This window comes from Rhinoderma darwinii, chromosome 2, assembly GCF_050947455.1.
Source record: "Rhinoderma darwinii isolate aRhiDar2 chromosome 2, aRhiDar2.hap1, whole genome shotgun sequence".
Lineage (NCBI taxonomy): Eukaryota > Metazoa > Chordata > Amphibia > Anura > Rhinodermatidae > Rhinoderma > Rhinoderma darwinii.
In genome coordinates, this window is record NC_134688.1 from 184,032,710 (window position 1) to 184,049,461 (window position 16,752).

At 38.3% G+C, this 16,752-nt stretch overlaps 1 protein-coding gene across 3 annotated transcripts in view; it reads right to left on the reverse strand.

Moving 5' to 3' along the window:
* The window catches only part of GABRG3 (gamma-aminobutyric acid type A receptor subunit gamma3), a 485,326-nt gene that overhangs the window by 179,776 nt on the left and 288,798 nt on the right, over positions 1 to 16,752 (reverse strand). For all 3 annotated transcript variants that reach the window (XM_075852586.1, XM_075852584.1, XM_075852585.1), the window contains exon 4: positions 7,512 to 7,732. In XM_075852586.1, the coding sequence (XP_075708701.1) occupies positions 7,512 to 7,732 (221 nt within the window). The remainder of the gene's footprint in view (positions 1 to 7,511; positions 7,733 to 16,752) is intronic.

The window sequence follows — 16,752 nt, forward strand, 5'->3', positions numbered from 1 at the left end:
AATAATTTCTGCAAAAACCCTGCGGGGTCAAAATGCTCACTATACCCCTAGATAATTTCCTCAAGGGATGTAGTTTCCCAAATGGGGTCACTTTTGGTGGATTTCCACTGTTTTGGCACCGAAAGAGCCCTTGAAACCTAACATGGTGCCTAAAATATTTTCTAATAAAAAGGAGGCCCAAAACCCTCAAGGTGCTCCTTTGCTTCCGAGGCCGGTGCTTCAGTCCATTACCGCACTAGGGCCACATGTGGGATATTTCTAAAAACTGCAGAATCTGGGCAATAAATATTGAATTGCGTTTCTCTGGTAAAAACTTCTGTGTTTCAAAAAAAATAGATTAAAAATGAATTTCTGCAAAAAAAAATGAAATTTGAAAATTTCACCTCTACGTTGCTTTAATTCCTGTGAAACGTTTAAAGGGTTAAGAAACTTTCTAAATGCTGTTTTGAATACTTTGAGGGGTGAAGTTTTTAAAATGGGGTGACTTTTTGGGGGTTTCTAATATATAAGGCCCTAAAATCCGCTTCACAACTGAACTGGCCCCTGCAAAAATAGCCTTTTGAAATTTTATTGAAAATGTGAGAAATTGCTGCTAAAGTTCTAAGTCTTGTGATGTCATAGAAAAATAAAAGGATGCTCAAAAAACGATGCCAATCTAAAGTAGACATATGGGGGATGTTAATTAGCAACAATTTTGAGTGGTATAACTGCCTGTCTTACAAGCAGATACATTTACATTTAGAAAAATGCTAATTTTTGCTATTTTTCACAAAATTTTAGTGTTTTTCACTCGTAAATATTGAATTTATTGACCACATTTTTCCACTATCATAAAGTCCAATGTGTCACGAGAAAACAATCTCAGAATCGCTTTGATAGGTAAAAGCATTCCGGAGTTATTACCACATAAAGTGAAATATGTCAGATTTGAAAAAATGGGTCTGGTCCTGAAGGCCAAAATGAGCTTGGTCCTGAAGGGGCTAATGTCCATCTAAACAGGCTTTAAAGAGGCTCTGTCACCAGATTTTCAAACCCCTATCTCGTATTGCAGCAGATCGGCGCTGCAATGTAGATTACAGTAACGTGTTTTTTTTTCAAAAACGAGCATTTTTGGCCAAGTTATGAGCATTTTTATAATTATGCAAATGAGCCTTTCTTAAGTACAACTGGGCGTGTTTAAAGTTAAGTCCAAGTGGGCGTGTATTGTGTGTGTACATCTGGGCGTTTTTACTTGTTTTACTAGCTGGGCGTTGTGAATAGAAGTGTATGGTGCTGACGAATCAGCATCATCCACTTCTCTTCGTTAACACCCAGCTTCCGGCAGTGCACAGACATACAGCGTGTTCTCGAGAGATCACGCTGTGACGTCACTTCCTGCCCCAGGTCCTGCATCGTGTCGGACGAGCGAGGACACTTCGGCACCAGGCGACAGAGGCTACAGTTGATTCTGCAGCAGCATCAGCGTTTGCAGGTAAGTCGATGTAGCCTCTGTCGCCTGGTGCCGATGTGTCCTCGCTCGTCCAACACGATGCAGGACCTGGGGCAGGAAGTGACGTCACAGCATGATCTCTCGAGAACACGCTGTGTGTCTGTGCACTGCCAGAAGCTGGGTGTTAACGAAGAGTCGTGGATGATGCTGATTCGTCAGCATCATACACTTCTATTCACAACGCCCAGCTAGTAAACGAAGTAAAAACGCCCAGATGTTACACACACAATACACGCCCACTTGTACATAACTTTAAACATGCCCAGTTGTACTTAAGAAAGGCTCATTTGCATAAATTTAAACATGCTCGTAACTTGGCCAAAAATGCTCATTTTTGAGAAAAAAAACAAACTTTACTGTAATCTACATTGCAGCGCCGATCTGCTGCAATATGAGATAGGGATTTGAAAATCTGGTGACAGCCTCTTTAATAGTCACAGTTAGTATATAGACATTGATGTGTATGGATATTTTGCTTTACACAATGTGGGACTTTTACCAATCAAAATGCAATGGTCTAAAAGGGGAGGAACTGAGTCATTATATGTACACAAGGCATGAAGTGTCTGACATGCTTTGCGAGCTGTGCCAAATGGATCATGCCTTGTGCAGCATTAATATCAGTCTAAGCATATATATATATATATATATATATATATATATATATAGATATATATATATATATAGATATAGATATATATAAATTAAAACTACAAATTGTAATATCATGCTTCATAGAATACACAATTCATTTTGGAAAGAAAATTATAAAAACATAGGGGGCAAAATATTTATTGTGTTGATATTTTTATAGATGAAATTCTTTCTGACTTTGTGAAAAACATAATGGGATATAACTGGCACCCTTGTGAGATGGCGGTGAAATAATAGATTAGCTGTAAGGGGATTATATAAATAGTTTGGAAAGCGTGAGTTTTAAAGTTAATTTCTAAAAGTCAAATCTGTATGTGGATTTCTGTTGGTTCTTGAATGACACAAAAAATAATGAAAAAAGAAAGTATATTTCAATGTAAGTATATTCATGTATATAGATTTTAAATGACTTATTTTTATATAGTGTTTCACAATACATTTAGTTGTATGTGCTTGTTTTCCTATATGTTTGAGCACAGACTTAAAATAATTGATATATTTCTTAAAGCTGACCTGGGTAGGTGGAAAGGGTTTCATCTAATGCAGTGGTCTCCAACCTGTGGCTCTCCAGCTGTTGTAACACTACAACTGACAGCATGCACCGGCAGCCAATGCCTGATCTGATGCATGGGACTTGTTTTTAAGTTGCCCTGTTTAAACTTTTATGATGGGGTCCTGCATCCTGAATCTTGTGAAAAGTCTATGTGTTTGTGCGTTTATCCATTAAATATTTGTTTATGTAAGAAAATACAACAGAGGTAGATACAATTTTTTTTATACATTATATCCCTCCTGTCCATATGCCCCTATACATTTATTTTCCTTTGTTTTTACCCTGCCCACCACTTTATCTTTTCAACTGCCTGTATTGCTTTTTCCCCATCTTCTGAAGCATTCTCACCATACAAAGTGCAGTTCCGAAATCTCAAACTTTGTTATGAACTCTTTCAAACATCAATGTTTATTTCCTTTTCAAAAAAGTTGATTTTAGCTGTGCTGACGGAATTGGCTGATAGCAAACAATACAGCTTAGAAAAAATAAACAACATTTTAAAGACCATTTATTGGCATACCTATTATTTAATATTGCTCCTGCACTTCTGCATGTTGAGAAAACTAATATTTTAATGTTGATATATAATAATCATAAATCAGGGAATTTCCAGACGTTTGTTTTGTGTCCGAATCAATCGAATTGTTCGTCCGATTCAATTCGGTCTCAATAAATTAGCTGCAAATCACAAATTGGCCTCAAAACTTATGCCTGAATCACTGATGTCTTCTAGGATTGTATGAAACACCTTTAACCCTTTCAGGACCGAGGTCATTTTGGTCCTTGAGGACCAGCCTCATTTTTTCAATTCTGACATGTGTCATTTTATGTGGTAATAACTCTGGAATGCTTTTGCCTATCCAAGCGATTCTGAGATTGTTTTCTCATGACATATTGTACTTTATGTTAGTGGAAAAATGTGGTCGATAAATTCATAGCTTATTTGTGAAAAACACCAACATTTAAAGAAAATTAGCAAAAATTATAATTTTTCTAAATTTAAATGTATCTACTAGTAAAACAGATAGTAATACTATACAAAATTTTTGCTAATTAACATCCCCCATGTGTTTACTTTATATTTGCATTGTTTCTTGAACATTATTTTATTTTTCTAGGACGTTACAAGGCTTAGAACTTTAGCAGCAATTTCTCACCTTTTCAAGAAAATTTCAAAAGGCTATATTTTCAAGGACCAGTTCAGTTCTGAAGTAGCTTTGAGGGCCTTATGTACTAGATAGACCCCATAAATCACCCCATTTTAAAAACTGCACCCATTAAAGTATTCAAAACAGCATTCAGAAAGTTTCTTAACTCTTTAGGCGTTTCACAGGAATTAAAGCAAAGTAGAGGTGAAATGTAAAAATTTAATTTTTTCTGTAACACAGAAAGTTTTACCAGAGAAACACAACTCAATATTTATTGCCCAGATTCTGCAGTTTTTAGAAATATCCCACATGTGGCTCTAGTGTGGTAATGGACTGAAGCACCGGCCTCAGAAGCAAAGGAGCACGTAGTGGATTTTGGTGTCTCCTTTTTTTAGAATATATTTTAGGCACTATATCAGGTTTGAAGATTTCTTGTGGTGCCAAAACAGTGGAAACACCCCAAAAGTGGTTTTGGGAACTACACACCTCAAGGAATTTATCTAGGGGTATAGTTAGCATCTTGACCCGACAGGTCTTTTTCTATATTTATTGGAGTTTGTCTGTGAAAATGAAAATCAACGTTTTTTCTGAAAAATTAAAAAATTTTTTTTTTTTACAAGGAATAAAGAATAAAAAGCACCCCTAAACTTGTAAATCTATTTCTGCCAATTACGGCAATACCCCATATATGGTAATACACTACTGTTTGGACCCACGGCAGAGCTCAGTAGGGAAGGAGCGCCATTTCGATTTTGGAGCACAGATATTGCTTGGTAATAGTTCGGTTTGGGGTTTTGCTGGTATTTCAGTTTACAATGTGGGGGCATGTAAGCTGGGCAGAGTACATCAGGGCATAATAAGAGGGAATAATAATTGGGTAAATAAATAATAATTCATAGATATGTGGCCGATGTCGCACTGATAAATGGTGCCCAATCTTATCTGCTTTTGGAACGCTCTGCACAATTTCTGTCGCTATATTCTGAGCGCCATAACTTTTTTATTTTTTCTCCACCGTAGCCGTGCGAGGGCTTATTTGTTAAATTACAATCTATCGTTTTCATTGGTACAATTTTATTGTGATTTTTTTGGCACTTTTCATCTGATTTTTTTGGCAAGCAAAGTGACAAAAAAAAACTATATTTTGACGAATTTTTGTCCTTTTTTTTTTTACATTGTTCACCGTGAACTATAAATGACATTTTACTTTATTCTGCGGGTCGGTACGATTACGGCAATACCATATGTATATAGTTTATTTTATATATTTTGTGGCGTTTGAGCAATAAAATAATTTTTCTATCAAATTATTTCTTTTTTGTGTCACCATATTTTTTTATTTTTCACTCAGAAAAGCTGTGTAAGGGCTTGTTTTTTGCGGGACAGGTTGTAGTTTTTATTGGTATTATTTTGGTGTACTTGCGACTTTTTGGTCACTTTTTATTCTATATTTTGGGAGGGGTGATGACCAAAAAAATAGTGATGCTAGCATTGTTTTTTAATTATTTTTTGCGGTGTTCACCATGCAGAAAAATAATATTATAGGTTTATAATTTGGGTCGCTACGTTGATACTAAATATGTGTACTTTTTAACATTTCATTTTTTCCTATAATAAAAGACTTATTATAGGAAAGAAGCATTTTTTGTTTTTACACTTTTCTAAAACATTTTTATTACTTTTTTTACTTGAAGACCTGCAGCACTGATGACTGCTATAACACATTACACTACCTAGGTAATGTAACGTGTTACAAACTGTCAGTGTGACGTTGATAATCACACTGATAGGAAGCCTATGAGGATCAGCTGGTCCTCATAGGCTTCCATGAATGGCAGACCCGGAGGCCGTTATCTGGCCTCCGGTTTTGCCATGCAACCGACGGCAGCACCCACAATCGTTCCCCGGGAAAGGGGAACCAATCGGTTCGGCTATTAGAGAACAGGTTGCTGGGGAGCTGGGGACACTGACACCACCGGCGTCAGAGCGATCTCCCCAGCGCTATGCCGGCAGAAGCAGAGGTCTGCAGATTCACGTCCTTACTGCACGGGGTATATGCGGATAGGACGTCAATCTACAGATTGTCGGCATGAAAGGGTTAAAGCTCTTTAACGTCAAGCCAGCAGGAGTAATGTCATCTACCTACTGTATACATCTCATGACAGGCTGTACTGGAGGGAGGGATAACCGCAGTGATTTTGGGGAAGTCTGTCTGCAAGGCATTATGGGGAAGCCCATTCGAGGTCAGTGTTCACCAGCGGCCATTCTTTTGGCGCGATTCGTGTGCCACAAGCCCCAAAAAAACGTTTGGGAAATTCAGACCAAATTAGATTAATGTAGAATAGATTCGCTTATTTCTAATAATTGGATTATTATATTTATTTATTTTCCTTTTAATTGGTTTTATATTGTTTGACTTGATCCTTCTTTCAGTCTTTCTGTTTTGAACAACCTGATATTATAGGTCTCCAGGGACAAGCTGATCACAAAGGGACTTTCTGTTGGACACCTCTGAGATGAGAAGTTGGGGAAGTGCCTTTTATAGCTGCAGTTCTCCCTACAGAATATTTATTGAATGCAACATGCAAATATGAGAAAAAACAAAAAACACGGCGCCACATAGTGCAGGTTACCCAGGTATGGAGTGGTGTAAAAGAAGAGTGGTACTCACCTGGTAACGGATGGTAGAAGGCAATAAAGAATAAAGGTACAGCTGCTGCCAGGACTCGGGACCGGTGATTCAATGAACGACCGCGAAGGTTATGCTGGTTTGGCAGAAAAAGGAGTCACCGCGGGCGCTGCTGCACTTCAATGGAACCAATATGCTTGAAAGGTTCAGATCGTTGGTAATAATGTGCGGAAGAGTATGAGAATAAATGGAATTTATTGATAATATGACTACGCGTTTCAATGCCGTGTCGCTTCGGCACACATTACGTACTACATTTCAAGTCTTCTTAATTACATGGTTTTCATTATGTTCTCTTTTCATACATTTTAAACTCTTCTTTCTCTATTCATTTTTATTGTTTTTATTATATGACATACTTTTACTGTTTTTGTGTGTTTTTCCGGTCCTGTGTATTTTGAACTTTGAACTATGACGTCACTTAAACACCTTGACCCCGTTCACATTGGCGGGTTTTTTTCAACATTAACATGGCTATTTAAACAGTGACTTTTGTTTGTTCATCCATGACCTGATGAAGATGCCAGTACGGCATTGAAACGCGTAGTCATATTATCAATAAATTCCATTTATTCTCATACTCTTCCGCACATTATTACCAACGATCTGAACCTTTCAAGCATATTGGTTCCATTGAAGTGCAACATGCAAATATGCATTTTATGAAATCACTGTCTCCAGTAAGCACTTTCCAGCTCTCCTGAGCTTAGTGTCATACGGGACACAGCTCTTGACTTATCATCTCTTATCATGACATAAGAGGAAAGATAAGAAAATGTGGTCTGTAGTTGAAAATCTGTAATTTTATTTCTTTCACGTGAAAAAAAGGGGGAAACAACCCACATAACGCAAGTGCACTTTTTTCATGAATGTATAAAGTTAGAGAAAATAATAAAACTAAAGAAAAAGTAGGCATGAAGAAAATAAAGAGATATACAAACAAAAATATGAAAATAGCAAATGACAATGACAACATACCTTAATGTATACAAAATTTTCCCATCATTCCATATTCGTAGAAGTTGATTCGGAGTTGTAATCCAATGAGCTTCTGCAGTTTTAGAGTTCCGAAAGATAGTATCTGGAATCCATATTAATCCAACCATATTGCTGTTGAGAGTTAAAATCTTCATGGTGCTATTGAACCTGAGACGATTGTCAGTCCACGTTTGAGCAAAAAATATGTCTATTTGGTATTCCTGTCAACAACAAAACATTAGGGTAAATTACTATTTTACCTCTTATGTTGTCTAGTTTTCTAAAAACTTTAGAGGCAACTGTTGATCACATGATCTGTATATATCAAGACAAGAAGTAGGTAGCAGGACTCAACCTTATATTCAAGGTTATTACAGGAAAATATGCATGGAATTATTGGTAAACTAGAAGTAAATACAAAAGAAAGCCTATCAACGAAAAGATTCCTGGTCTAACATATTTTCCAGGTGAGAACATCAGGAGTGTAAACTAAAGAGAACAGGAATGTGGCAAATTATGTGGTGCATGATCCTGGGATGGCAAGAAGTTTAATGAATATTGTGATTAGACCAGGAGTATTCAAACATATTAAAAAATAATCTGTCAAAATCTGTTTTATGGTCCAGGTCAATTATTTATGGTTATGGTATAATCATTATTAAAATTATGCGTTTCCCATTACCCCCTTTACTTTTTCATACTTTTTTTTTCAAATCTGCCTGTTCATGTAGAAAATTATATTTTCTATGTTTTTTTATGTGATGAAGAATTCACCAAAGTGTTTCTCTTTAAAAAAAAACAACTTTCTCTAATGCCTGCACAGACATAGTGCTTGCGTCCGATTTAGCATCAGGACATGTACAGCCTCATGTGGGACATCACACCCACGTCAAGGCATAAATTTATGACCAGATGTGATGAACGGATTAGATTAGCATATCCCCTGTATGTGATGGTCTAACAAGGATAAACTAGTGGTTGCATTTCCAGCTACTAAACAGTAATCCCCCAAGTCCAAAGGTCTAACAAATGTAGCATTTGTTATACTGTATGTTGGCCATTTTATTGGTGTCCTTATTTAGTTTCCAATGTTATACTGGAATTGTTTAGTCTCTTTATGAATTGATCAAATACACAAATAAAAATAAGATTCCTGGGATAATGTAGAATAGTGCATAAACCTCATCCTTATACTATAATCTTCTGATAAAACAGCTTTCTCATTTTCTCCCCCTCTTCCTTGCAACTTTCAAATGCTCAATCGGAAATAGATTTGACCAAGAGACTTATTTATAAGTTCCCCTAGACAATATTTATTTTCTGTTTAATTATATTTTTATGATTTTGTAAAATACGTTTAGTCATATAACCACTGTGTGGCTTGAAATATATGCTTATAAACTTGCTTACAATGGGAATAATATTTATGTTCCCACTCCTTCCTTTTACAATGAAATTGCAACATACTGAACTTCAGGATCTGCTAATTGTCATTAAAATTAAATGCATCTAATTTATCTTAGAATACAGCTGGCTAAACTGCAAAATGTGACAAAGTAAGGCTTTTATGTATATTTAAATGCTATTTAAAAACATTATCTTGGTTGCTGCTGCCTGCCTTCCAGCAATGATTAAGTCATGCACTAGTGGAGGCATTTCTTTCATTTAAAATGTATGCCCATTTTCACTCTAGTTTCTATTGAAAGATACAAGAAAAAAAAAATATCTCAGCATGGTCTTCTAACATTCAGAGAAACACAATACTGGTTCCTTATCATAGAAGTATTTTTTTTATTGTGTGAAAGCTACTAAACCTGAAAACAATAGAATACTGGGTTATTGTGTGAAATCCTCAGATAAGTAATTTTTTTTTGTGTGTTTTGTGTTTTTATTGGTAAAGCTGAATGTTCTCTATGACACATAGATTTTACTAAAGAAACTCTTAGAAGTTGTAATTATTTTTCACTAATTGTGCTTCTATATGCCCCCAAACGGCAGATCAGTGGTCCGCAACATGCACTTCATACTCAAGCTTACAGTTCATTAGGTGGTGCACTCTGACCTAGCCAGCAAATTATCATTGGTCTTCTGTCAATCTAAATAAATAAGAATCTATCACATAGACAGACCTTAAATAAAATGTCCCTCTTGGGCTGAGTTATCAAGATGGAATCCCTGTTGGCTCAATGGAACGTGTCTTGTAAAGGAACACGCTGATGTTGTTTTTGCGGTATTTACTAGATGCTCTAATTTAAAGCAGTCTGCCCTTAGAAAAAAAAATATCCTTAACCCCTTCCCACTGCAGCAATATTTAGGATTTGAATCCCCCCCCCCCCTTCCAAAAGCCATAACTTTTATATTTTTCCATTGATAAAGCTGTATGGCGGCTTTAGTTTTGCAGAACAAGTTGTAGTTTTTCATGGCACCATTTATTGTACCATATAATGTACTGGGAAACTGGGAAAAAAATATTTGTGGGGTGTAATTGGAAAAAAAACAGCGATTCCTTCATGTTTTTTTGGATTTCTTTTCTACAGCATTCACCGTGCAATAAAAACAAGTCAACTTTATTCTGCGGGTCAATATGATTACGTCAATTTTTTTTTTTGTATGTTTTACTGCTTTTACAAGGAGAAAACGAATAGTTAAAAATAAAATTTGTTTTGCGTCGCCACATTTTCAGAGCCATAACTTTTTATTTTTTAGTTGATTGAGCAGTATGAGGGCTTACCATTTTAGGGTACATTCAAGTTTTTTATCACTTTCTATTCCATTTTTTGTGGAAAAGAAAAACCCCCGGACGAAGGCATCAGACGAAACGTGCGTCGGGTCTGGCATTTTTTCCTGTGCAGGAGTTCCAACATCGGTATGTGTTTATTTGTGCCAGTTTTCATGGTCTCTTACCTCCATCCATGTGTGTGCAAATGGCCATGTCAAACCATGATCCACTTTCTATTTGTCTTAGGCCTCATGCACACGACCGTAGCCGTGTGCACGGCCGTGATTTTCGGGTCGGGCGGCTGCGGACTGTCAGCGGACTGTCAGCCGCAGGCCGCCCGCACATGTACATGGCCGCGGCCATTGTTTTCAATGAGCCCGGACCGCAGAACCGGGCCGTAATAAGACATCCCCGTTCTTTCTGCGGTCCGGTCTCCCGGGCCGTGCACGGACCGCAAAAACTACGGTCGTGTGCACGGCCCCATAGAAAAGAATGGGGCCGCAATTCTCCCGTGGATTTTCGGGGGAATTGCGGCCGCAAAAACACGGTCGTTTGCATGAGGCCTTACTGCCATGCTGAATAGTGTGCCTACAATTTGATCACATTTATCATTACTTTTTCTGGGGACAGGTTCTTTGGCTTCTTTCTGGCTGTTATTACATTTGTTTATTCTTATTCATGCTTGTGGACGTGGTTTTCTCCATATGCTTGACCTGTATTATATCATTTCCCTGTTAGTCCTGACAGCTTGTCTGTCATTGCTAGATGGAATTTGTTCCAACACGAGTTCCATCAGTTATTGTATCTGTACAGACATCCTTTTGGTCTCATTTCAATATTTTTATCTTTTGCATATACATACCAGTAAACTATTTGCCATTTTGCACATATCTTTTTGACTTCATTATATATTCCGGGCACAGGCTGATTCCTTCATTTGCATTGTACGACTCATTTTTTAATCGTTTTTTTAATATATGTTAATAAAGTCCAAACCTTTTTTCATTATATTATGACTATTGTATAATTATTGACCCTCTCCAGTTGTAGGTTTTCTAATTTTTTTGTTGGAGATGAGGTGACCAAAAACATTCTGGCACTTTAGTTTTTATATAAAAATGTAAAAAAAATGGCGTATTATTCTGCGTCTTATTGCAAGTTATAATGCAAGTAACAATTAAAAAATATATATATATAGTTGAAAACCATTATTTCTTTACTTTCCAGGACGATCTGGCACACTGTCACTGGCAGATGTAGTCGTGGCGGTGTACCTGGTTGAGTATATAAAATAACACCAAACCTGGTGCTACTCCCCAAAAAGGGAAAATTTTTAGACGCTTGTTAAAAAACCATTGCTTCTTCCAAAACAACGGTAAGTGCATGAACACTGGCAGACATCTGTGTTTTTGAACAGCCTGAAGGATACCACCAACTACCATTCGTTTACCCATAGCCATATATGTTGCTGTCACTTTGTCATTACTAATGCTGTTTTGCCGTTAAAAAGCTTAAAAGAGGTTGGATACAGTCCTAGAAGACCTCAGAGTGTCATACATGACTATTCAGGGCAATTAGGGCACTTTTAAATATATTTGACTTGGACCAAATCGAATCTGACGGCTGATTCAACCGAATCGGACTCAAACCAAATTTCAGTGAATTTGCTCATGCCAAGTGGCATACAATGACAACCGAAAAGAACTCGAACGTAATAGCGGCATTAGGTGCAAAATACTATTGTACTAACTCCTATCTCCACTGCAAAGAAAAACCATCACCATAAAGTGAATAATACTTCTATACAATGCCTAATGTTAACTGCAGACAAAATAGCACACTATTGTGCTCAAATAATAGTAACATACATTACTTAAATAATATAACCAATGGTGCCCAAATAATATTGTCACCCAGTGGCTAAATAACATTGTTGGTGCCAAAATAACATTGTCACACCAAAACAATACTACCAAACAGTGCCCTTAACACAACCTGAAATATAGCACATATACACACACTTGCTTCTGTACAGAACATGCACACACACTCATATATATATTCAGTGCATACACTCATACACTTAAGGGAACATGGACATATATAAACATGCCCATTAGATGTATAGTATCCTGAGAGGGGTGATGCAAGTGGAAACTTCGTGGAGGAGTAGGAGTGCAAAGATAAATTTAATCACAGCTGCCTGACAGCCATGCGGCAGCAGTACAGGAGGCAGGATATGGAGTAGTTTGACTCACAGTCTGTCTGAGATTGGCAATGATAAGTCCCCCTAAAAGAAGATAGGTACTGCTATAGCGATAGTGAATGGCACATAGTAAACCTGACACTCTTTGGTTTACTAGTTGCTGGCTGATGTGTGCAATGGCTTCCCCACAATCCCTATCTTCTCATAGGATAACATAGTCTTCTTGCAAACAGATTTTGTATGTAGTTCAACCACCTTGAACTGCTGCCCTCTGAGCACAGTTCGTCTGCTGCAATATAATGTATAGAAACATAAAAATAAACAAATAAAATTAGGATATTAATGTACCATCCCTTAGTTCAAGTAACCCTTGTAAATGCAGGCCGGGGATTCCGCTTCTAGATGGAATCCCTGATATCACTGTCCGTATATAGATAGTGACGTCAGTGGCTACTCATTGAGCGGAAACCCCGTTGCCGACTTTGCCCAGGGATTCCGCTATGTCAATGTCGATATATGGACAGACCTCATGGGTTTCTTCTAGCATGGGAATCCCCAGCCAGAGCATAGGCCAGGGATTAATCTCCTAGAAGGAAACCCGCGCCGTAAATAGGTTATGGCACGGTTTTAAGGACCCCGACCGCCGGCCGTAAATACACAGTGGTTGGGAACCGGTTAAAGACTCCAATTTATCATTAAACAATTACAATACAATATTGCTCAATGCTAGCAAAACCATTGACATACTGCAACTCACATCACTTCAACTGGGTAGCCACATATACAGTAGACATATATAGCATAGACATCTTGTGACAGTATCGAAAAATTATGTTTTTTTTCAGAGCTGGTCATTTCGTGCATGGAAAGGAAGCACACATCTACAGAATAGATGATTGTTTTGCAGTGAATAATGGTTACTGTATAGTAAATGGTGTAGCAGATGCTAATAATAATAATATTTTTGTGTTTAAGTGTCAGTAGTACAAAAAAATATGTCAAATATCTATTATACATGTAGTAATATTACTGCACCATGTAATACACTAACTAATATTTAGGTCCAGGGTACAAAATGACATGAATCTGCTGTAGTCCAGATGCTCAGACAACAATAACCCTCAGGGGTGGCTCTAGATAGATAACAGACCTTGGCTGATAGAGCCACAGTGGGCCCAATGTTCACCATGTTTTGGCTGGTGTCCCTTTTGTAGCGGCCGCGGTTGCGGACCGATGCCTACTCTTACCTCCCGGGGGCCGCGACTGCAGACCTTTGAGTTCATGCTGGCATCTCCGTCCCTTGAGACGCCTGCACACATGGCCGTACTGCCCTGTAGCCTCTCCTAGGTTGCGCGCAAGCCCTTGTCCCCGGCCTTAAAGGGCCAGCACGCACCAATAAAAAGTTCCCTAACCAATCCCCAGATCACCCAGGACTTTAAAAAGGGCTCTGCCCTTCCACCCCTTGACTAAGCATTGTTGTTGTATTCCTGATCATAGGCTGATTGTATCGTTTTTTTTGCAGTAGAATAAAGTATCTTTGTAGGCAGCACATCTCCCTGTGTAAACAGTGAGATGTGCTGCCGACATGATGCAAATGTATGGGGATGAATGATCGTAGTAACCAGTGCTTGTCCCCATACATAGCTCCTTGTGAAAGGTGCAAACGAGTGCCAGTCAAAGAGCTGCCTTGTTGATTGGTGCTCGGTTAATATTGGCCAGTGTAAAAGGACCTTCACTGTTAGCACTGCTAACCCTGTTTGTTGTTCAAGTTGTCCCAACGGAGATAATCAGGACATGGCTGTGGGATCATATCAACATTTAGCCACACACTTTATCTAATACTGTGTAATTGTGTGGGCTGGATAACAATGTATTCCTAGCACATGCATACTATACTAGTTTGTATGTTTCATGATGCAACCTTGTCTTTAGCTTGAACAATTCATTTTGCATTATGGAATTTTGCACTATTATTTGTATTTGTTTATTATTCTTTGCCTATTTGGTATTTTTCTTTATAAGTAATATTCAATTGCTTTCTTGTTTGTGTGATGGGTGACCACTTAGGAAAATCATGTGTGACTCTATTGAGTTGCCAATACATGCATCTTTTAATTAGGATGACAGTGAGTTTAATATGCACAGAGTGTTACATGTTCCTGACCTCTTCTTTGAATAAGAGCTTCAGGTTTTCCTCTAAAACGCCTTACGAATCATTTTTACCCTTATCCAGCTCAATGTTTTATTAAAAGTTACAATCCAAAAAAATTAAAAATATCATGCCTGTCATAAACAAAAAATACATATTTTAGATATAGTAAATAAAAACAGGTAAATTGTATCCAGTGCAACGTTTATTCAATGTAACCTACTCTTCATTTGTAAGCAATGACTTTCCCCACATACACAGGGAGCTGAGTGAAATGCAGTAATTGGAAAAAATATATGCAACATTCTAGACATGAATTTTAGCTAAAGTTTTATGATTGAGAATTAATTAACTTACATATTCTATATATAAATTTATTCTGAATAATGGCAGAGAATACTAGACATAAGAGAGTGGAAATCAAAATAACTGACATCTTTATAGTAATGTATAGTATTATATTTGTATAATGTGCAATAGTTTTATGCAAGTCAATATTTTAGAAATAAAATCACAAGGTAACACACACTGACAATATGGTAATACCAGAACCATTTCCAAAAAGGATACAAAATAATCCTGACAGATCCCATTGACTTATAATGTAATTTTATTCCATTATTTTTTTATGCCAACATAGCGCTACAGACTGCACTATTCTTATTGTAAAAAATACCAGATCACCCGACTGAAATCAAAAAATGGTAGTGTGAACAGAGCCCAGAACCTTGTAATTTACAGTGTTGCATTATTCCTCAGCTGCCATCATTGTCTATATGAAAACAAGGAACAGTAGTACTGGTAGCATGTATGAACTTATAAGACTAGTTCATTAATAATAATATCATTTATTTATATAGTGCAAACCAGGGGCATAACTAGGAAAGACTGGGCCCCATAGCAAACTTTTGACTGGGTATCACACACCCCCCCCCTTGTAGATAGTGCCTCCCTATAGATTCCACCACACAGCGCCCCCCTATAGATGGCACCATACACAGCCCCCTGTCGATAGCGCCATACACAGCCCCCTGTAGATAACATCTTACAGCCCCAAATCCCCCTGTAGATAACGCCATACAGCCCCCCTGTAGATAACGCATACAGCCCCTGTAGATAAAGCCATACAGCCCCCCCTATAGATAACGCCATACAGCCCCCCTGTAGATAACGTCTTACAGCCCCAAATCCCCCTGTAGATAACGCCATACAGCCCCCTGTAGATAACGCCATACAGCCCCCCTGTAGATAACGCCATACAGACCCCCCTGTAGATAACGCCATATAGACCCCCCTGTAGATAACACCATACAGAGTCCCCCCTGTAGATAACGCCATACAGACCCCTCTGTAGATAACGCCATACATACCCCCCCTGTAGATAACACCATACAGAACCCCCCCTGTAGATATCACCATATAGCCCCCCCCCGTCAAAGAAAAAACGGCCTATAGTTTGTCCTACAAAATAGATGTATCCCCTATCCAAAGGATAGGGGACACATGTGTGATCGCTGGCAGCGATAAGGAAAGAGGGGGACCGAAAGTCCCCCGAAGTTCTCCATGACAAACCTTGGACTTCTGGCATCTGCGCAGTTTAATAAAAATGAAAGGAGCGCTGGTCACACATGCGCACAAGCGCGACCGATGCACAAGTCATTTTTATGGAACTGCAGACAGACCCCGGAAGTCCGAGGTTTTCATGGAGAACTTCGGGGGACATTCGGTCCCCCGTTCTCCTCATCGCTGGGCGTCCCAGCGATCTCACATGTATCCCCTATCCTGTGGATAGGGGATGCATGTCTTTTGTAGGAACAACCCCTTCAGTGGCGTCGCACTGTAGCAGCCATAGCAGCTGCTAGCGGAGCCACCGGCCATGGGGGGGCCTGTGCCAGCGGGTGGCATGGGCCCCCTTATGCTGCGGGCCCCGTAGCAGCCGCTACGGCTGCTATAGCGGTAGATACGCCACTGGTGCCAACATTTTCCACAGCACTTTACAATTTAGAGGGTTCATGTACAGACAATATTAGACATTACATATTGACAAAACTAATTTACAATTCAAACAAGAGGAGCGAGGACCCCACTCGCAAGAGCTTACAATCGATGAGTTAATTAATTAATAAGTGTAAGGAGAAATTCTGGAAATTTGAAAATGTAAACATTA